This window comes from Lepidochelys olivacea (assembly GCF_965140295.1).
Source record: "Lepidochelys olivacea isolate rLepOli2 genome assembly, chromosome: 2".
In the NCBI taxonomy this organism is placed as follows: domain Eukaryota; kingdom Metazoa; phylum Chordata; order Testudines; family Cheloniidae; genus Lepidochelys; species Lepidochelys olivacea.
The window spans coordinates 44,115,846-44,139,466 of NC_140412.1; the positions used below are offsets into that span (position 1 = coordinate 44,115,846).

Sequence of the window (23,621 nt, forward strand, 5' to 3'; positions counted from 1 at the left end):
AATTCTTCAGGGTGGCAACATGGCCCTCAGTGCACATATTTGCTACTTGCTACACTATAACCCAGCATGCTAGAGACAATGCAGCCTTCGGCAGAGCAGTGCTCCAGTCTGTCATTCCATAACTCCGACTCCACCTCCAAGTAGGTGTAGGAGTCACCTAACTGGAATCAATATGAGCAAGCACTCGAAGAAAAATGGTTACTCACCTTCTTGTAACTCTTCTTCAAGATGTGCTGTTCATATCCATTACAGACCTACCCGCCTTCCCCTCTGTCAGAGTAGCCAGCAATCAGGAACTGAGGGGGTGCCAGGTTGGCAGGGTCATACATTGAGCGTCATAGAAGCCCCAGTTGAGGGGGCTCCACAGCCAACCTGACGGGTGCTGCTAGGGGAAAACTTTCCAACGATTGTGCATGCAACATGCACACACCTAACTGGAATGGATATGAGCAACACCTCTCAAAGAAAAGTAGTTATGAGAAGGTGAGTAACCGTTTTTTCCTGAACGCAGTCCAGCAACTGTCCCAATATTGGGGCCCACTCTTGGGGTACAGATCTGCTATGTAGCAGCTCATCCTGAGAGCAGCAAACCACTGTACAGCTACATAGCTCCCGTAGGCACAATGCTGACCCTTCAGACTCCCTTGTACATAAACACACCTTCTCCTAGAACTCCACCCCAAAGGTATGAAGCTTCTGGTTTACAGTTCAACTTTCTTGGAAGGCTTGTAGTAATTGTGAAGCATATAATTCAGGAATTGTGTTGCACTCTGGGTTTTCTTCCTTAATAGTATAAAATACAAGAAAGTGTTGATATCATTTAGAAAACAATAAACATTCTAATCGCAATGCCCCTTACTAGCTCACCCTACCCCGGGTAGTCCTTGGAGGGGGGACCATGTGGTCTCAGGAAGGGAGGCAGGGTCCCCCACACCTCTTGCAAGCCCTGACATACTGGGCTGCTTCTCTCTCCCCTCCTGTTGAGCAAGATTAAAAATGACCCAAGAAAGATCAGCTCCTCCCTCTTTATAACCTTCCTTTTTCCACTGGTGCCATTGCCAGGTGACCAGTAGCGGGAGAAGGGGGGCCCTCAGGCAGAAGGGGTGAGCCAGTGCCGGGGCTAGAGTCCCAGAGCCTGCCGTTCATCCGCTGCCCATGCAAACAGGTAATAGAGAAGGCAAAAAGCTGCACATTCAGTTGGAGTTTGTATGCATCTGTGTATACTGCAAAAATCCCCCAGTATCAAATAGAATTCATAAGTTGTACAGAGCTTCCTAACTCACCACAGCTTCATATACAACTGTTTGGGAGACCTGGTTACACCACAATTGTTCTGTGAATGAGTTATACTATTTTTCCAGTTTATAATGTAGCCAGGATTGTGACCATGTTTTGTAACAGGGCTAAAGCATTGGCCATATCTCCCTTGACATTAATGCCTCTTGGACATGTTGTCATGCTTAAACATGGTTACGGTCATTTTTACTCTAGAAATTTGAATAATTTTGTAACAAATCCTCTGGCATGGTTTTATTTGCAATGTTCGTAGGTCCACAGAGTTGCACCATTTGTTCATTTCAGCCAGTTCTTGGTTTGGTGCTAGGGGGTTGGCCTCTAGAGTCTTCGGGAATATTGTTAATAAGAAATTTGTTTTATCTGTTCTGTCTTGATGGCATCAGTGTTAGTCCTTCAGGGTGTTTAACACCTTTTCGAGGCAGGTCGGCTGTCTGGAATGCAGTACAAGAGGCTGCCCTGGGCCAAGTCCAGACTTGAACAGTCATAGTGCTAATATTTTTACATATTGTGTAACATGGAGTTCATAATTTGATACTCTTATCTCACTTTTTCACATGAATAGCAAGGCTTTCCTCACACAGCATCCAGAGCTGGGTCAGATCCACCCCCACATTTCTCCCCTGGCTGCAGGGAAGCTCTGCAAAATCCCTTCTTCCCTCCCACCCCACTTCTTGCGCCCATCACTCCTCAGCTGCAGAGGGAGGGCTTGGTAGGGTGGCGGTGTGAGTCGCTCATCAGGGTGGTCCAGGTGCAGGGAACTGGGGCTTATCAGGGGAATTCTGAGTGCAGGGGGGTGAGGCTCAATGGGAGGGTCTGGGCATGAGGGGGTCTGGATGCACAGGGGTTGTGTGGATGGGGGAGAAGCTCCCTGTACAGCTGAGGAGTGATGGATGCAAGAAGTGGGGTGGGAGTGGGGAAGGGATTTTGCAGAGCTTCCTGCAGCCAGGGGAGAAATGTGGGGGTGGGTCTGACCCAGCCCCAGATGCCGTGTGGGGCAAGAGGTAGTCTCTTCCTTCCTAGGCCAGCCTGGACTAGCAGCTGAGCCTGGCGCAAGGTATGAGCCACCAGCAAGATCTTCCCCAGTCCTGTTTCCTGCCCCACAGTGGTTCACTTCTCTTCCGGCTGCCCTGGGTACCTGAAACATACTGCTGGCAAGGGTTGCATGACTGGTTTTGTGGCTTCCCTGCCAGAAAGTGATTTTTCTACGGGGAAGCAAAGAAATCTGCAAGGGACATAAATTCTGCACATGCGCAGTGGCGCAGAATTCCCACAGGAGTAGGCAATAGACAGTGTATTGGGATTTTCAGGTGTCCCAGTTAAGTGAGCTCTGATTTGTGCACTTGAATTAATTGAGTTAATACACGTACTGAAGCATGTGAGTGAGTGAGGGGAAGGAGAATTGAAACTGGTAGGATACAAGTTGGTCAAGAGCTGTGGGAAGATTGGAGTTGTAGACAGAGAGAAATTTGGGGGAAGCGATTAGGATCATCAAATGAGGGCTTAGGTTATGTTTCATTCAAGGGAAGTTGGAAGGCTCCAGGCACTTTAATGAACATTACAGACCTGGCTGAGTCCTCCTAGTATGGGGTCACCAGTCTGTAGTAATTGGACTCAGCCTTTGGATTTCATGTTCTTCCAAGCCAGTTGGCTTGGGAAGAGTCCCACCATGATCTTTAGATTTGGGCTTTAGATAAGGCTCGCTCCTAGGTGCAGATCCTTGTCTGAAATCCTTCCTTGGGACTTGAGACTCCACAGTCCAACTGCCCTAGGCCTCAAGACCAGTCCTGGACTTCCTAAGTCTCTCCAGTTGCTGATGCTTATTCCCCCAGAGTTCCATTCCATTTTGGATACTCTGGTTTATCGTTTAACTCTTTGGTGACCACATGGCAGGTAAAATAAGGAATAGAAGCTTTGCACAGGAATTTCTAAAACCAAAGTAACTTTTACTCTCAAAGCATACAAGAGTTACAGATCTTTAGGTGAAACAACAAAAACTTATATGCCCTCACGCCTTCTTGTGAGTCCTCAGGGCATAGTCCATATATCAAAGTGTAGGCTCCTCCTGCAGTCCTCTTGTTGTGGGCAGTGGTTGGTTGGTCTGAGAGGGAGTAGAGTAGACCTTGATCTTAAGTAAAGTGTCTGTCCCCTCTTTAATGTGACTCATTCACTGGCTTCAGTGTCATAGTCAGGTGGTTAAAGCCCTAGCCCCTCTTAGAGACAAACTGGTAGAATCAGGTTTTTTTGCCTGATTACTCTCTTCAGCAAATACCATTGTTCCCATAGAGTCATTCATAATTGATGGCCCTCTCATTCAGGGTCAGACACCTTAATCTTTCACACTAGACATTACTATAGGCAAAGAGCAAAGCATGGGAAAAAGACGGCAAGCTAAGCGTAAAAAGCAATGTTTTTACCAAGTGCTCACACTCCAAATACGAGTTTTTGTTTCTCAAGTTCCATCTACAATGGGCTTCAAACCTTTCTTAAGAAACTCTATTTAATCTTGCTTTGAATGCAGCCCCGGACAAATGAATCAGCACACTCCTACCTAGATCTGTCTTTATTGCCTTTAGATACTTTTAACTATAATTGGATTTCTTCCCCTTCACCCCCATCCCAGCCGACATTTTTCAAGGATAAACATGGTAAGCTTGAGAAGCTGTTATCAATATCCCTTCAAATCAAACTCCTTTTTCAAACTTGGTGCTCAGAACTGTACACAGTAACCCCCTACAAGCTCCCCCTTTTTAAGTGGAACCATTCTTTTCCTTAGCTTTGTAAGTTCTTTTGTTTCTCAGATTTTGTTGGTTTAATTTAGACCATGGATGTTTAAAACCTGGTATATGTATTTTTAAATAAGACTGTGTTTTAAAGTGAGATTTTTGAAAAATATTAGCTATGCAGAATGATTAGCACTAGTACAGTATGCACATCTTGTTAATAAAAATATTTGACACTGAAAGAATGCCTCGAAGTATTATCATAAAAGTAGATTTTTTTTTTTCCTGGTGAATAGTATGAAAATCCCAGTATCCACACACTGTAATACACTCAGTAAATCTGTCATGACTGAATGTAACCTTTATTACATGCAGACTGGGAGTTAGATCATGCCATTTCTTAGGCACTGCAGACTGAATGTTGATGACATACACATTACAGGACAGGCATGTTTTAGCAGGGCACAGCTGCAGGCAGAAGCTAAAGGACAATTCATTGTTCATGTATATCTCTTTTTTTGTTTTTGCTCTAGATAAATGTTTTATCATTAACAGACTGCTTCTTTAAAACGCCTGTGTGTAGGTAGCTAAAGCAGTCTGCAAAATGCAGGAGAAGCTTAGCTTTACTGTGAAGTCTGAGTCTGAGTGTAACCTAACTAGCTAGAGGATATGCAATTCCTGATTGACAGCAGGACTAGCATTATGCAAATGCTGTAAGAGCGAACAGCAGCTGGGGAACAGTGATCAGGGGCTCTGTTAGGGATCTCTCTACACACGCCACACTTATCTCTCTAGTTTTTCTCTCTTCTGCTGTTGTGTTTCATTTCAACAATCAATAAATTACACAAAACAATTGTTGCTTTTTTGACAATATTACATTTAAAATCTCAGAGCAGTTTCAGCTTTTCAGCTAGAGATCTGTGAGAGCTTTTTACTCAAGCTAAATTGGTTAAATTTCAGCTGGGTAACATGCTTATCTTTAAACCTTTCTGTTTTTAAATCCTGTGTGTCTGGTCCCTTCATACTAAAGTGTATTTTGCTTGTTTCTTCCCGTCGTCTTCAGTCTGAAGCCTTATGTAGGTCAGGCTTGGCTTAAGCAGATTTCCTGAACCTGCGTCAGCTTAAGCTGAAGGAATTTTAATAAACCCTCCCTTGTAGGCGTGGGCCTAAATGAGACTAGCCTAGTTAAGCCTGATCTTTTTCTGTTTGTGAAAAAGAGCTGAGCAGAGCTAGGGACTGCATGGTGGTTTCAAAAACTGCCTCCTTAATTCAGAGATAACAATGGTTGGGAAGGCCAGATCTTCTAATTTTACCTTATCTGAAAAGCTTGATTTGCTAAAACTTGTGAAGCCGTATGTTAAAATTCTTGAAGAACATACCAATAAGCATTCAGTAATAGTGGAAAAAAACAAATGCTGGGATATCATAGCCGATAACTACAATGCCATCGGAGTAGATCGTCCTCCTCGTACTGCACAGGGCCTGCGCACGCTGTACAAGAGGCTCAAAGAATATGCCAAACAGGAGCTATTGCAGCAAAAGGAGACCCATTCAGATTATAAAAGCAGCATTTCTGAGCCAACCAAGAAAGTTGTGGAGATGATTCCACAGATTTCCAGTGTGTGTTTAAGAGACAGGAGCAGTTTACAAAGGTGAGATTCATTTTACTTTGTTATTAAATTAAAATTATAGCGCCTCCTACCTACTTTATACGTCTTATTCTTAACTTGAGTTCAGCGTCCTAAAGCAAATACCCACAACAGAGCTGAAAAGGATTGGAAACAATAGTAAGATACTATTTCCTTTGTTTTATGGTGACTTAACATTGCATTCTATTTTCAGCTGTGTTTCAAAGCTTGTTTCAGTGTCTTGTGTCATATTCTGGAAGGTGAGGGTTAAGAGGGAATCACAGAGAAATAGTAGCTCCAACCTCTACCCCTCCCTCACCTTTTAATAGGCAGATTATTCAAACACCGAAGAACTGATGGCTATTCTCCTCCATTTAAGGTAATACTGCAGTCATCTTGCTGCATATAAAACTATTACCAGTTTACATAAGATCCATATAAAGTTCAGGGAACAAAGAAATCTATTTCGTATACCTTGTCTGTATCATAAATTATTCTATTAGGCAAATATTGAATATGTTTTAATTGAATCCAGATCTTAAGTACTTTGTCTCCATACAGTAAAGTGCCTTTAACAATACAAATAGATTTGTACAGATTACCTTTCCTTCACTTGCTGACATTTTCTAAAACCAGAGCAAAGCTAATTGCAAAATAAACTGTAAATAACAATACATGTATTGTATGCTAGGCAGTTTGGAAGCATATAGACAGAGATTGAGGAGCTACAGAATCAGAAGTTTTTTCTTTTGTAGTTCTTTAGTGCTCCATGAAGTAGGAGACTGTCTAGATTTGAATCAGACATAGTACAAGCAGGCAGTGGGCAAGCTTCTCCCCACAACTGCTATAATGCCCCTCAGTTCAGACTTGCAACACACTCTACTGGTACAGTATTGATCTTTCCAGGATCAGAAACTGCCAGGGTCAGATTTTGCTTCCTCTGGATGCAGATATTTTAAACTAACAAGGATAAAAGTAAACATGATAAAGCTACATTTTTACATTATTTTCATTAGCAGATCAAAATAATATGTGAAGTTGGCTTCCCATTAATCAGATACTACGTATAGTTGGTTGGTGCAACAGCTAAGTGTTCTAAGGGAAGCTGACATGTGCACACATGGGAAGTTTGATTCATGGTGCCAATGACTGAACTGAATGGTAACAATTGTCTAAATCCTAACGTGCCAGATGCTCTTAAAAAAAAGAAATAACATGCTCTTGTGGGGCTTTGTTGTAAAGAAATCTGTAACACCAGTGCAGCCTAGTTGCTACTGGTGAATGCCCATATAGGTAAAATTCAAAAGATCTTATAAAAAACAAAACAGCCTTTTTAATTAGGTATAAAAGTGATGTTTTGATCACCACCTCCTGTAATGAAAAAATTAGTCTGAGAGCTATAGATGTTACCGGGACTTGTATATAGTAATGGTGCTTTTCATGCACAGCATATTCAAGAGCCAGTGATCTCCATAATTTGATTCCTGCAACGCAAACATATTTGAAATTGTTAGGACTCTGAGAACAGTGAATTGGGGCCCAAAATGATTTCCCCTAATATACCAGTTGGTGCACTAAGTATTGGAGAAATACTTTAAAATAATTTATGCAAAATGCACTATTATTTTGTATTCTTTCATTTTAACCCCGAATTACACCCCCCACCCAAACATAACCAGTTTTAACCCATTATAACATGACTTAGTTTTTGGAGGTATATATAAGTAGGTGACAAAGTCCTAATGTCACCTGGTATCTGGTAAGAAATTCTTATCTTAATTTAATTTAATTAAACAAAACCTGTGAATCATGGGTGCCTCAAGGTTATAAATACCACCCCCATTATGGTAACTGTTATTTCCCTTTCTTTCAGTGGAATTGGCAGGAGTCCCATTATAACTGCCAAAGAAGAGCTTCTCTTATTACAGTTCCTTCTTTCTGTTTTCACCTTCTATCTTACTGTTGTTTAGCTCTTAAGAAACTAACTAGAATTAGGTTTAGAGTAGCCCAAGAAAGCTTATGCTCTAATAAATTTGTTAGTCTCTAAGGTGCCACAAGTACTCCTGTTCTTTTAACTAGAAATAATCCACAGGTCTGAGTCACATGGAGGCTTAGCATTTTGCTAGTTTCTTGATGGGGTCCACTGTAGTGGATCAGTGTAGATTTCTCACCATTGGGCTGTTCTAGACCGTATCAACTCCCAGTCAACCTCACCTCCCCTTTCTGGGAGCCTCTCTTTCTCTTTAGCTTAACCTGCTTCTCCTGATACTTGTTTCCACCCCTTGCCTCAGGCTAGGAACAGCAAGGAAGGGTGAGGAAGGCCACATTAGGAGCTGAGGCTATGGCAGGAAGAAAAACAGCATGTAGCCAGCAGTGGAGAAGAGACTGTCAGTAGTACTTGGCAGTGGGAATGGAGCATGATGCTCTGTGCTTGCTTGGGGAGAGAAACATTACTGGTTGGAGGGCACAAGAGGCTCAAGAGAGTGAAGTTTTTGGGTGAAGTGAGAGGGAATGAGGTACTATATTTATTATAAGTGAAGCAGGAAACAACACCTATAATTAGGCTTGCCCAACACTTCTCATTTTAAGACCTGTTTTCAATTGCTTATAACTTTGCTAAACTTTAATAATTTGGGTTGAAAGTTTCCATACCAAGTGCTAGCCTTGGGCTGAATTTTTTTAATTCTGTGTTTGTACAGTATCTAATGTACAAATAATAATTTTCATTAAGAAGCTCTACTGCCTCCATGCTTTAAAGCAGGATGGTCGCCCTGGTGTCAGTGATGTGCCTTTTGCCATCCTTATGAAAATCCATCCAAACTAGGCTCAGTTAGGATCCCCTGAAAATCTATTTGCACATATTCAATAGAGGCTTGTTACCATGTGGCAGTTTAATACTCTGAAAATTCTATCTGGGCACGCTCCAGCCTGAAGCTGCAGGGGCTGAGCAGGACTTTCTGTGCAGTTGCTCTTCAGAGCTATCGGGGATGGAACAGAAACTTAGTTTTGTATGCTCTCAGTACTTTGCCTGCTGGCACCCAGACAGCAAGAAGGAGGAGGAAGGTTTCTGGATAAAATGCAGAGGAGTGAGAAGCTAGACCTGAGGGATGGCTGGGGATGGTGGGAGAGACTGGGAGGAAGGGGTGGAGAGGTTGAGAGACTGGGGCATGGAGAAAGGGAGTGGGGGAAAGACTGTGACTGAGGACAATTACCCAGGGGCAGGGTGAAGAAGGGCTAGGAGCAGAGAAGATCAGACTTGCTAGGGGAGAATGGGAATGGGACAGAAAGATCTGTAACCACTAGACTACACTCTCCTTAGAATCTGAAATAACAAAAAATTCCAGCATTTCATCATTCTTCTGCTATCAGGAAATATCTGTGAAACTGTCTGGCAAAACGTTTGCTTTATCTCCTCCTAATGACTAGCCCATGTACAGGATGAGAACCTACTGTGAATATCATTTACTCGGTTAACTCAAATGGCAGAGGTCTGTACTGTGGATCTAAGAGTTCCAGCCCTAGTGGTGAACAATGTGGTTGGCAGTATTGTGTCACATGCTGGAATTTTGTTTTTTTAGTTTACTTTTTTTAAAAATATAGTAAATTGCATACAAAAAGAATGTTAAGGTTGTAAAGTCAAGCACTCAAAAGTTAGGAAGTAAAAGAATTAAGGCCCATGCAACCTTAATTGTCCCCCTTTTGTGTATGTATTATAATACAGTCTTTAATTACATGATCACATTATTTTTCCCACAGGACCCCTGCCTCATTCAGTACACAAGATGTACACTGCTTAAGGAATTAATCTGGGCTGTGTATTGAATGAAGCAGTTGTCAGTAGGCCCCGGGCCTCATTTGTTGTACAAGTTGAAAGGTGTGTAGTGAATGAGGCAGGGTCTTGCATGAAGAGAAAGGATGGTCTCATGGTTAAGGCATTTGAAAACTGGGTTCTATTCCTGCCTCTGCCACAGAGACCCTGATCCACAAAGGGATTTAGGTGTTGTGACACTCAGCATTGTAATGCTTGACTTTCAGGTTCCTAGAAAACCACTATCATCACTGGGATCCACATAGCCTGAATTAGGTGTCTATGCTCCCTATACAATGCATAGGGAGAAATAGGTGCCTAAGAACGGGATCCACAAAAGCCCGCACACTAGACAGGGAGTTGCCTAAGCTAGCTAATGGGAGATGCTGCCAAGAAGGGTGTGTCCTAAGCCTTCCCCTCTCATGAAGTTAGGCACCTCCCTGTAGTTGAGATCTAGGTGCCTATCTCTGCATTCTACAGCCAGAAGTCCCTTTCTTGGAGTCAGGCAGTTTAGTTGCCTAAGCAAAAAAATGGAGAAGGAGGTGGATGTGTCTCCTTTATGACTTTTAGCTCAGTGGTTAGAGCACTCACCCAGGATGTGGGAAACCAGGGTTCAATTCCCCCTTATGTATGATGGGAAGAAAGGATTTGAGCAGGGGTCTCCTACCTCTTAGGAGAGTGCCATAACCACAGACACATGGAATATTCTGATGTGGGGCTTCCTCAGTCTCTTCTATAGAATCTGTTCCTCCACTTTGGGTAAATAATTAGAGTCATTGGGGCAGAGTGAGCGAGCGAGACTAACTCTGTAGCTTGGTGGTTAGGGCACCCACCTGACAGATAGGTGAACAAGGGTGTCTAGTTCCCCTGTTTGGGTTGCATAGGGAAGATAGGTAGGGGACTACCTCATTTCCCTTTCTTTGTGGATTTTGCTGGGGCTTAGGCATGAGCTAGATTTCTGGACTTCTAGAGTGAGGCTGCAGTGTACATGCTCAAAGTGAGAAAACATAGGCATCTACCGTAAAAAAGTTATTCATTGAGTGAGTTTTGGTGCCTATGGGATTACGCAGCAGCTGAGACAGGGAACTGTGGATTGCAGTGATGCCTAAAACTGGGATTTAAGCATCTAAGTCCCTTTGTGGGTCTTATGTGATGCTAGGCAACTCACTTAAACTAAACTTTTCACAGGTTGCCAGTAACTATGGTCATGTCTACGCTACCACTTATGTCGTCAAAATTTATGTTGCTCAAGGGTGTGAAAAAAACATATCTCTGAGTGACGTAAGTGTCCCTGGCATAAGTGGTAGTGTGCACAGCACTCCTGCCAACATAGCTACCACCGGTCATTGCAGGTGGTTTAATTATGTTGATGGGAGAGCTCTCCCATCAGCATAGAGCAAGTACAGTAGAGATCTTACAGTGGAGAGCTGCATTGATACAGCTGTGACACTGTCGGGTCTCTAGTGTAGACATAGCCTATGTGTTCCTAATTTTCTGGGTGTCCAAGTTGAGAAATGTGGGGCTAGATTTACAGAAGTGCAGAACACTCAAGCTGAAACTGAAGACAAGAGTTGTGCTTTAAAGAAATAAAGTGCTATAAAATTAATGCTAAGTTCTGTTAAAAAAAAAAAAATGAGGCCATAGGCCCTCAAATTGGGCATCCGAAATTAGTGGGCACTTTTGACCTTAATCTCTCTGTGCCTCTGTCATAAATATAAAGGCTAGCTAATGGGAGATGCTGCAAGGCTAACCACCTATAAATCCCTCCTGGCCAGAGGAAAAACCCTTTCTCCTGTAAAGGTTAAGAAGCTAAAGATAATCTCGCTGGCACCTGACAAAAATGACCAATGAGGAGACAAGATACTTACAAAGCTGGAGGGGCGGAAAACAAAGGGTTCTCTCTCTCTGTCTGTGTTGTCTTTTGCCGGGACCAGAGCAGGAATGCAGGTCAGAACTCCTGTAAAAAGTTAATAAGCAATCTAGTTAGATATGCGTTAGATTCTGTTTTGTTTAAATGGCTGAATGTGCTGAATGGAATGTATATTCCTGTTTTTGTGTCTTTTTGTAACTGAAGGTTTTGCCTCGAGGGATTCTCTATGTTTTGAATCTGATTACCCTGTAAGGTATTTACCATCCTGATTTTACAGAGGTGATTCTTTTACCTTTTCTTTAATTAAAATTCTTCTTTTTAGAACCTGATTGCTTTTTCATTGTTCTTAAGACCCAAGGGTTTGGGTCTGTGTTCACCTATGCAAATTGGTGAGGATTTTTATCAAGCCTTCCCCAGGAAAGGGGGTGTAGGGCTTGGCGGGATTTGGGGGGGAAAGACGTTTCCAAGTGGGCTCTTTCCCTGTTATATCTGTTAGACACTTGGTGGTGGCAGCAATAAAGTCCAGGGACAAAAGGTAAAATAGTTTATACCTTGGGGAAGTTTTAACCTAAGCTGGTAAAAATAAGCTTAGGGGGTTTTTCATGCAGGTCCCCACATCTGTACCCTAGAGTTCAGAGTGGGGAAGGAATCTTGACAGCCTCAGACCTAGAGCCCTGCAAATCCTCAGGTATCCACTTTATATCCTTTCTGCGTATAGCGGATGCAGATAAAAATTTTGTATCCGCTCAGGGCTCTGACTGTAAGAGCCGGGTGGGCAGCTGTGAGGAACCATGGCACAGATCCTCCACCTGCCCTGGGCAGGGAGGCTGGGGGGCAGGGACACTGAACGGAGAGGCTAGAGGACAGGGACACTGAGCTGGGGGCTAGGGGGCAGGGACACTGGGCGAGGGGATGGGACATTTGGCAGAGGGGCAGGGACACTGGCGAGTCCCTGCGGGTGGGGAGTGGGGGGCTGTGGTTCCCCACAGCTGCCAGTGCTGCTCTCCCTGACCCAGAACCGGCAGGGAAGGGGGGTGGCTCAAAGCCGCAGTCTGGCCATGGTATGAGCTGTGTGGGGAGCTGCAGCGGATCCTCCATCTGCCCTGGGTGGGGGGCCCGAGTAGCCCCCAGGCAGCTCCACAGGTCTTCCCCCTCCCTCGGCCAGGCCAGTGTGGAGCCCAGACGGAGAGCTGCAGGGAGCCGCGGCAGACCCTCCTCCTGCCCTGGGCAGGGGGCCTGGCAGCCCCGGGGCAGCTCCACAGGCTCCCCCCACCCCTTCGCCAGGCCAGTGTGTAGCCCAGCCAGGGAGCCGTGGGGAGCTGCGGTGGACCCTCCACTTGCCCGTGGTGGAGGGGCCGAGAGTAGCTCCCAGCCATCTTCCCCCCCAGTTGAGGGCAGGTAGAGGGTCCGCGACTCCGCACGGGACTCCCCACAGCAGCCCATGTAGCTCTCGCCGACTGGGCTCTTGCGGGGGGATGCCTCGGAGCCTCAGCCCAGCCCCCAGTGTAGAGCCATGCAAATCCACGGTTATCCACAGATAATTTTTGCGGATCGGATGCACGTACACATTTGTGTAGCCACACAGGACTCTAGGCAGATCCTCATCTGTAAAATGGGAATAATAATACTGTAATACCACTTTCATGGGAGTGTTTTGAAAATAAATTCATTAATATCTGTGAAGCATTCAGATTCTGTAGAGATAAGCACCATAGAAAAGTCCATAAGGAAGTTAATAATTCTGTCTTAAGAGCAGGATTTAAAAAGTGTGCAGTAAATGTGGCCTAGGGTCACACATTCAGCAAGGAGGATAACCAAAATATTGAATAGCTGATCATTAAGTAAGCATCATCCGTCCTATGCACTAAAGAAGAGAAGGGTCCTGTGGAAAAAAATAATTTGTAATCATGTAATTAAAAACTATATCATAATGCATATGCACTAGGGGGGCAATTAAGAGTGTATGGGTCCTAATTCTTGTACTTCTTAACTTTCTTGGCTGGCCAGCCTTCCTCCTCCCTGACTGATTTCCCACCTGTACTCCATGCTATGACTCTCTTGCTACCTTACAGCTACTCAGGTCACACAGACAGACACATACACACTGCAAGAGAAAAAATAATGCAGGCAGAAGTCCAGCAGCAGAGTGGGGGGCTCTCCAGTTTATTTCATTTAGTGCAGCATGTATGATTACTTCCTTGTGGGTAGGTAGCAAATGTGTGCATTTGGTGCAAGTTGCTCATGGCCCATAAAGTTCATGCCTGGGCTCTTCAGACCAGAATGGCTTAATTGGAGGAGCTAAGGGAGACAGAGGTACATAGATGAGACTTTCTGGGATGCAGTAGAGTGGTCCCACCCCTTCATCTGTCAGTTGAGGAGGATGAAATCTCAGGGAAGGAGAACATCAAGCTGGAGCAGAGGGAAACAATCCCATAGTTGGAACCTTCCTTCCAGATGATGTCCTGGTATCTTCTCACACTGAGGATACCTCTCTGTGGGAGGGGACCCCTGTTATTAGGAAGACAGGTGATTGTAATGGGGGATTTAGTTATTAAAAATATAGATAGTTGGATTTGTGATGACTGGGAGAACCATATGGTGAATAACCTGCCAGGTCTGAAGACCTCTCAAGACATCTAAACAAACTTCTGTGCAGTGCTGGGGAGCACATAGGTACCAGGAACATAGGGAAAGGTAGGAGAGAGGTCCTAAAGGCCAAATTCAGGCTGCTAGGTAAGAGATTAAAGTCCAGGACCCATTAGTAGCATTCTCTGAAATGCTTGCAGTTCCACATGCAGGGCTAGTTAAACAAATAGAACTACAGGGTCTCAGTATGTGGATGAGGTGATGGAGTTTGGAGGAGGGAGTTGGGTTTATTAGGAACTGGAGAATCTTTTGGGAAAGGAGGCTCTATACAGGTAGGATGAGCTCCACCTAAACCAAAATGGAACCAGATTTCTGGAATGTAAAAAAAAAAGGAGTTTTAAAATTAAGAAAGCTGACAGATGTGGAAGAACACATGGTTCAGACAGACACACCCCTTAGGGGAGGATTTATAAAGGGAATACTTTAAAACCTAGTAAAGAGAAGAGGATAGAATTTGATAAAGTACAGGTAGGATCTGAAGAGAAACAGTTAAATGAAAAAGAGTGCCTTTCAGTTACATCACATGAAGGCAAACAGCTAAATATTGACAAAATTTAAAATTGTTTGTATATTAATGCAAGAAGTTAAAAAGCTAAGATGAGTGAACCTGACTGCCTGGTATTAAATAAGGCTATTGATATAATAGTCATCACAGAAACTTGGTAGAATTATGATAATCCGTGGGATGCAGGAATATCGGTACAAAATATATAGGAACGACAGAGTAGATTGTGCTGGTGGGGGAGTGGCACTACATGTGAAAGAAAGCATGGAGTCAAATATAGTAAAAATCTTGACTGAATCAAACAATACTATAGAATCTCTATGGATAGAAATTTCATGCTTGAATAATGAGCATAGCGGGAGGAACATACCACCACCTGGCCAGGATGGTTATTGTGATTGAGAAGTACTCATGAAGGTTAGAAAGTCTTCAAAAACAGAACAGTTAAAACCTCAAAATAAGGGGAGATTTCAACTATCCTCATATTGACTGGAAGTGTGTTACCTCAGGACGGGATGCAGAGAGAAAATTTCTAGACACCATTAATGATGACTTCTTTGAGCAGCTAGTCCTGGAATCCACAAGGGGATGGGCAATTATTGATTTAATCCTAAATGGATCTGGCCCAGAAAGTGATAATACAATAAAAGCTGTTTTATCTGGCACTTCACCAACCGGAAAGCTCTATAAACCGGGATTTGAGCTTCATTAAAATTCTGGTTTATAGTCTGGTTGGTGCAGAGCTCACAAGGGGTTGGGGTACAGGAAGGGGTTTGGAGCGTGGGCTCTGGGAGGGAGTTTGGGTGTGGGAGGGGATGCATAGTGCTGGATCCAGGAGCCACTCACCTCGGGTGGGTCCCCACAAGCGGCGACCTGTCCTGGCTGCTCCTAGTGCACAGTGCACAGTTAACCTGTGGAACTCATTACCAGGGGATGTTGTGAAGGCCAAAAGTATAACTGAATAAAAGAATTAGATAAATTCATGGAGGATAGATCCATCAATGGCTATTAACTAGGAGGGTCAGAGATGTAGCCCCATGCTCTAAACCTCTGTCAGAAACTGGGATTAGATGACTGAGGATGGAGCACTTAGTAAATTTCATCTGGTCCTGGACACTGTCAGAAGACAGGATGCTGGGCGAGATGGACCATGGTTCAACAGACAAAATAATATTTATATTTTGAGATTCCATTTATTAGGAATTTTTTTCTCTTAAAATTTGCTTTTGGTCAACTTCTTGTAAGATAAATTAAGCGAAAAGACTTTAGTTAATATTAACATAGGAAAATACAATTTGTATTCTTATTCATATAAAATAGGAGCTATAACCCTTGAAAAGTAAAGGTTTAAAGTGATGGGCTTATATGTTTTTCTACCAGGGCTGTTTTCAGAAATGAGTAGCATTCTAGGTCAGAGGAGGAGTGGATGAGGGTGGCGCTGGGGAGAGGAAGTATCAGGTGGCAGTGAAACTGTTTCAGCAGGGACCACTTAAATCTAAATGCTGTTCTCTCTCTCTCCCATCCCACTCTGTTGTTAGTGCATAAGAGTTGCCTGCTTCTGTCACTTTCACTTTCTTCTCCTGCATTGCTCCCTTGCCTACTTATCACTGATAGCTTTTGCTTTACCCATCCTGTGGGAGAAGAAGGGCCCACCAAGCTGGTTCTGTCTAATCTATGTAGCCTCCTTCATGGTAGAATATAATACCCAAAGGAGGAAGACAGAGTGAGAGAGAGACTATCTTTATGAGAGAGATAATCCCAGTCAGTGTACTGGTGAGGTTTTGCCTGTATTTTATCTGGCAGAGGGGCAACATTTTAAACAAATTATTCTTGATTAGCTATGTCACAGTTGCAGGATAACCGCACCTCTGTTCTCCCACAGTTGTCCCTCAAAGGCACCTACTTACAGGTTTCTGGCTCCCAGCCATCCCCCTCTTGGATGGAGACCCACATCTCGTTCCCTCCTGAGCAGGGATTTTTAAGGCTGCACAGTTCCCTGCCTTACACTTTGATATCCCTACCAAGCCACACTGCCTTAAAAGGCCTGTGCTTTGTTTTCTGACCAGTGTGTTGCCCACAGTTATAAATTACCTTGCAACTCCTAAGCAAGTATATTTATTCTTAAGGTAAAAGCATTATAGGGGAAAACGTATTAAAACAATAAAAGAACCTACACCTGGACTAAAAAGGTTATTAGAGGTCACCCCCAATTTCTGCTTTGGGGCTCTGGTAAGTTTTAGTCCTTTTAAACCCACCTAACTGGGTTTTCCTGATGGTTATCATTTCATTTTAGATACAGAACGGAGACAGGGCAGATCAGTTGCTTTTTTTAATACAGCTCAATCTTCTGATCTTGGTCCTCTGTGACAGGTAATCAACAGACTCCTCAGGGTGCACCTTTGAAAGACTGTATTGGGGTTTTTTTTATGCATAACTGGAGTTGTGGAATTTGCATTAGCCTTTCCCTAGGGATTCCTCAGGAAATCCACTTAACACTTTCTATCCCAAAAAGTACACATTTATTTGGCACAACTCAGTATAGTCTCTTGAAATCCTATATACTTCCCAGGGCTTACATCTGTCACCTCTCCCCACTAGGGAAGTTGCATACAGTCCTAGCTCACCTTAATAAAGTAAGGTCTTCCAAGATATATTGCAGGAAATTGCCATATTTATCACAAATTAAATTTGCTCCTATTTTTGTATATAATGGCTTTTGTTTACAGATAATGACTTAATTATTATATATATGTTTTAGCGCTAATATAGATAAAGAAATGGTTGCTGGTACCAGTTCCCCACAAGCAGTGTTGGATCACCATCCTGTCACAATGGAGTTGGAACCAGAAGAGGATGTCAAACCTCCTCCTTCCTTGGCTGTAGATTCACAGCAGAGTGAGGACTTTGAACAAGGAGAAGAACACCAATTGGTGCATGTTATGGAGAGATCTCCTTCAACTTCACTGTCTTCTGTTGATATGAGAATGATGTTGTCTTCATCTCCCATCCCAAGAAGAGATGATTTTTTTAGGCTCGAGGTTGGAGAACGCTTTAGGCCAGCATGTGGGTATGAGCCACAGATGTTGCAAATGCTGAAAGAGGAGCATCAGATAATCTTAGAAAATCAAAGAAAAATTGGGCTTTATGTCCAAGAAAAGAGGGATGGCTTGAAAAGAAAGCAGCAGTTGGAAGAAGAGCTACTGAAAGCAAAAATCAAAGTAGAGAAGCTGAAGGCAATAAGACTACGACGTGATCTGCCAGAATACAACAGTCTTTAAATATTTATCATCTCTGTCATATAATCTGAGATACTTTATAATACATTCTTTTTGCCTAGCAAAATGATTTTTTATGTTAATTTGGATGGATCAAAATCTAGCCTTGAAAAACGAATGCATGTTTTCCATTTTGTTTATGTACATTAGCAAAAATGTCAAATGTCTTTCACAGGTTTGAGTCTTCTCAATATTTCTAGTCTGAAGTATAACCAGATGCTGTAGCTCTGTGTGTAAGATAAAAAACTGCCTTTGGAAATCTTCCACTGATCTTTATTAGAGCTGGAACAAGCTAATGAAAATTTAGACAGGTGTTCTTAAAGGTGTTGATTTTATGCTTTATTCTTTTTTTAAAGCAATTCTTATCCTTTTAATATTCTTTATGAAGTTATTTGAAGGTTAATAAATATATATAGAGAGAAGAAATAAAGGCCATGTTTCTTTATATATCTTTTTCACTCATTTTAAATTTGTAAAGCCTATGGCAATGATGAGATTTTGCTAATGTGTTATATTAGCTTGGAGAACATAGGAAACTGACTGGATTATTTTTAATGCTCAACTGAGGAAAGGTTGAACACATATCTTTTTAAAATTTAACATCTTTTATAATATTCAGTGTATGAAAGTTTCCATATGATAATTTCAAAATAGAAATGCTGAAGGCAACATTTAAATTTTCAGAACTGCACGCATGCATAATTTGTGTGCACAGTTACTGTGATTGTGTATTCAATTGTGGTAATTACACTGGCAAGTGACTAGAAAGATATCTAATTTGTTCATTTCCATGCATAATTACTATGATACATGTGCAACCAAGACAGATGCAGGTGCATTTGGATCAACATCACTGTTATGCTATAGCTACCAAAATGCCATAGTTTCTCTACATAAATAATTTGTGACCCAAAATCCAAGTAAGATTCTTTATTATCTAGGATAATTTTTGTGAGTGGTACGACTTTTTTTTTATTTATTTACAAATAAAAATCCCAAACACAAAAAATAAATCCATTCTTCTATCCTTCCTAGCAACATCCCTTGCTTGCAGTATAGTCCCTATACTGTTATGACCACTATCAAGGAAGCAGGGAGGCAAATAAATGCCTGTCAATCATAGCTATTACATAAGCTCCAGACTGCCCATTTCTTCATGGTTCTTTGCCTTCTGCCCTCTGGAATCATGGAGCAGCACCTGCCTCAATCCTCTGACTCCATATTTCTTCTAACACTATTTTCCCTTCCTCCAACTTCTAGCACAAGAAAAGGATATGAAATACAGGGTAAAGGAAAAAGAGAGAAAACAAAGGAGATATCATTCTACCTGTGTCTGCTGTCTAGGGCCCCAGCAACACAGAGAGGACAAAAGCAGCAATAAGGAGGCCATTCCCTCCTATGGCTGCTTCCACTCATGACTCTATCCACCAATGCTCTTTAGATCAGCTGCTTTCTCTACCCACACAGGGTCTCTCCATATGGGTGAGGGGCAGCGGTCTGCATCAGTAGATGAGGTAAGCCCTGCTACTACTTGTCGGTCTCCTGGGCCACTCAGGATATCTTTATAACCGCAGGTGTGACTGATAACACAGTCTGAAGACTGTAGGATTGCATAGGTTTAATTAAGGGCTTAACTGAGCCTAAAGAACCTTTATTTGTGATGCTGTTGTGAGAGATGGATAGAAACCAGCTTGACTGTCAGAACCCAGGATGAATTTGTGGAATTAGGTGAGGTAGCGGGTGGAGGGGTGGGGTGGGAAAGTGAGAGGAAACAAATCTTTTACTTGCAACCTGAGGAAATCGAAATCAGTGAGATTCAATGAATATGGAACTCCACAAACTGTTTTTTTCCCCCTACAGTCACTTTAGGATAGAGCAGAACTTTAAGCCCACGTCTACACTCACACTTATATCGACAAAACTTATGTCGCTCAGGTGTGTGAAAAAAACACACACCTGGGTGACATAAGTTTTGCCAGCATAAGTGCTCATGTATACAGCTCTGTGTCACTGCTCATTTAGGTGGTTTTATTATGTTGACAGGAGAGATCTCGTGTAGAGCAGCTACATGAACGATCTTACAGCAGCGCAGCTGCATTGGCACATCTGTGCCATCGTAAGTTCACTAGTGTAGACATGGCCTAAGATTAGAGCCCCATTCTCTGTATTGTGCCTTTTGTATGCCTTGAAGGGTTAACCTCCAATAACTAGCCTTGATTTCAGTACACACCCTGGCCAACCCCAGCATTCTTCAATTCCAAGATACTGATATATCTTGTAGAGCTGGAACCACTTCCACAGGACATTCATTTTCCTGAGCCTACAAGACTGAAAACTTTTTAAAAAATAAAAGGCATTCTTCCTGCTGTACTTTACCATCCAGGATGTGGCTTCTGAGGAATGGGAACCAGCATAAAGTAAATTTTCAGTGCCTACCTCATAGCATGGAAATACCTGGCTTTGCCGGAGAATCTAGGTTCTGCTTATCCAGTGTTATGGGGTAGATGCCAAGTTGTTTCTATGTTCTTGTTCCAAGTTCTCATAGACGTGGTCCCACATTCAACAGAGGCCGGAATGAGGTCGAATAGGGCTCATGGTGTTGCAGTGGTTGTCTTGACTACAACCCACTCTACACTGGTTATCAGAGCCCGCCGCATAGACTTTGGAAGCTTTTCGACATAAATGTCCATTTCTTTCAACATCTCTCTCTACAGATGTTATCTCTGTGAGGGCCAGAACCATGCAACTTTCCACTCTTTGCCAGCATCAGGTGGCTTCTCACCAGGAATGGAGAGGTAGATGCAAAGACCAAATTGGCAGAATCTCCCCAGCGTTTTAGATTCTGGGAGGAAAAGAGTTGGGTGGATGAAGACATAATAGAATATGGAGGTCCCATGAAGACGCTTTCTCCACCATCCTCACTCCATATTATGATTGTATTTTTTCTGTTCTGTTTGTAAGAGAAAGGAGTTTTGTCTTCTTCTTTGTGCTAGCGGCATCTTCTCTCCAGAGACTTCTCATATTTCCAGTTTCCTTTTTTCTAATTTCATCATGGTGGATCTTTCAATTCTTTGGTCATTTTGCAGTTTGCTTGCACCTTGTCATGTGGGTTTACTTCTACCTTTAGCCATCCTCCTTCAAATGTACTTTATTTTTTTTCCCATGGAAGATGTCCTTTCCTTCTCTTAGTCTATCAAAAAGGCAACCACATTTGGTGCTTCTCTCCCTCCAATTATTATGGGTCTGCACTTCTTCTCTAGCACCCATATCTGGGTTGCATCATCACATTACTTGCCTCTTAGACTTGGACATCTTTCATTTCTTAGAAAGTGTACATTCACTATTGTTATGTTGCAGCTTTAAGGTATATCTACACTGCAGCAAAAAACAAGCTGTGTTCACACTACAGTGGGTAGCTAAATATGGCAGTGAAAGGCTCTGGCCAGGGGGATGCAGCGGGGAGCTGAGGGAGCCTTTCCGCACTGATGGAGTCTTTCACTGTGGCAACTTCCCACTTTCACTGCCATGGGGAGCTGCTGGAGCCTTTCCCCACTGTCTCCCTGCTGCCAGAGTCTTTCCCTGCTGCTGGAATCTTTTGCCACTGCCTCTCCACTGCATGAAAAGACTCCGGCAGTTGGGAGGCATCAGGATATTACACTGCTAAAAATAGCAGTATTGATGTTGGAGGCCCTGTTTCGGCATGTAGAGAGTGAGTTTTGGCATGTCTTGATGCGCCTAAACAGTGCCTTATTATCTAGAATGTTGTTTATACCCATTTGTGGGGGGCATGCAGTTTACGTACTCTACACACTGCCATCAGGAGTGTGCTGTGTAGGCATACCCTTAGGCAGTTCTTCTGGACCTGCAGTCTTAGGAACTTCTCTGTTCCAGTACACAGCCTAACTGAACTAACATATAATATCAGGCAGCTTGGAAAACACAGCACCATGTTCTGTCCTTCTCCCTCCCCAGTCTCTGTACCTTACCAGTGCCTCTATCCCTGTCTGCCGCAGAAAAGTGTACCTTTAGCAAGGATGAGCGAGTGCAGCCTTCACCTTCGTGGGGTCTCCGAACAGTTTATGAGTGTGCTTCCAGCAAGATAACCATACTAAACAAGTCCAGGAAAGAGCTGCAATCCCAATTTTGAGGGATATATTCATTTGCTTGAGATTGAGGCAAGGAACTGTGATAGTGTTCCCCTCCTTTCCTCTTGACTCAGGACTTTGGAGAAAAATAAGACATGTCAGAAATGATACGACTGCCTCTTTTGTTGCTCTTCATCTTTGAGAACAGGAGTATCACCAAGTTCTCCTCCTTGATAAATGCCCTTCACCTGGAGCATCTGTTCCAGAGACAAGTCAGTTTCCCCAGCTCATGTCACCTAGCCTTGACATCCTCGAAGCTGAATGAAGATGGTATTTCACTGTAGGATTTTTGGAGGATGTAGCTTGGGGTGTTTCCTCCTGGAGAAGGAGTAAAAACATAAGAATGGCCATACTGGTCAGATCAAAGATCCGTCTGGCCCGGGGTGGGCAAACTTTTTGTTCTGAGGGCCACATTGGGGTGTGAAATTGTATGGAAGACCGGGTAGGGAAGGCTGTACCTCCCCAAACAGCCTGGCCCCTGCTCCCTATCCGCCCCCTCTCACTTCCTGCCCCCTGACTGCCCCCCCTCAGAACCTCCAACCCATCCAACCCCACCCTGCTCCTTGTCCCCGACCTTCCGGGACCTCTGTCCACTGACTTCCCCGACCTCTAGCCACACCCTTGCCCCCAGACAGGCCCCACGGAACTCCCATGCCTATCCAACCCCCCCTGTTCCTTGTCCCGTGACTCCCCCCCAGAACCTCAACCCCATCCAACCACCCCCTGTTCCCCGTCCCCAACTGCCCCGACCCCTATCCACACCTCCACCCCGTGACAGCCCCTCTGGGACTTCCACGCCTATCCAATGCCCCCTGTCCCGACTGCTTCCAGGACCCTCTGCCGCTTATCCAACCCCTCCACCCCCTTACCATGCCACTCGGAGTGGCGGGAGCTTGCAAGAGTGGCGGGCCAGAGTGCTGGCAGCGTGGCATGCGGAGGCTGCACAGAAGTGGGGACAGCAGGGTAGGGGCCGGGGACTAGCCTCCTGGGCCAGGAGCTCAGGGGCGGGGCAGGACAGTCCTGTGGCCCAGATGTGGCCCACGAGCCATAGTTTGCCCGCCTCTGGTCTAGCCCAGTATCCTGTCTTCCGACAGTGGCCTATGCAAGATGCTTTGGAGGGAATGAACAGAACAGGTAATCATCAAGTGATCCATCCTGTCGCCCATTCCCAGCTTCTGGCAAACAGAGGCTAGGGACACTATCTCTGCCCATCCTGGCTAATGTGCCTTTGATGGACCTATCCTGTTATAGTCTTGACCATCACAACATCCTCTGGCAAAGAGTTCAACAGGTTGACTGTGCTTTGTATGAAAAAATACTTCCTTTTATTTGTTTTAAACCTGCTGCCTATTAATTTCATTTGGTGACCTTTAGTTCTTATGTTGAGAAGGAGTAAATAACACTTCCTTATTTACTTTCTCCACACCAGACAACATTTTATAGATCTCTATCATATCCCCCCTTAGTCATCTCTTTTCCAAGCTGAAAAGTCCCAGTCTTATTAATTTCTCCTCCTGTGGAAGCCATTTCATACCCCTAATAATTTTTGTTCTTTTCTGTACCTTTTCTAGTTCCAATATATCTTTTTTTGAGATGTGGCGATCACATCTGCACACAGTATTCAAGATGTGGGTGTAGCATGAATTTATATAGAGTCAATATGATATTTTCTATCTTATTATCTATCCCTTTCTCAATGGTTCCCAATATTCTGATAGCTTTTTTGAC

At 43.6% G+C, this 23,621-nt stretch overlaps 2 protein-coding genes across 4 annotated transcripts in view; both read left to right on the plus strand.

Moving 5' to 3' along the window:
• Positions 1-23,621, plus strand: part of RAD54B (RAD54 homolog B) — a 126,431-nt gene that overhangs the window by 36,201 nt on the left and 66,609 nt on the right. The window lies entirely within an intron of this gene.
• Positions 5,057-18,094, plus strand: FSBP (fibrinogen silencer binding protein). The gene is made up of 2 exons (XM_084618379.1): positions 5,057-5,668; positions 17,232-18,094. Exons 1-2 carry the CDS (start codon positions 5,298-5,300, stop codon positions 17,749-17,751), a joined length of 891 nt encoding a protein of 296 aa, XP_084474505.1. The 5' UTR covers positions 5,057-5,297; the 3' UTR covers positions 17,752-18,094.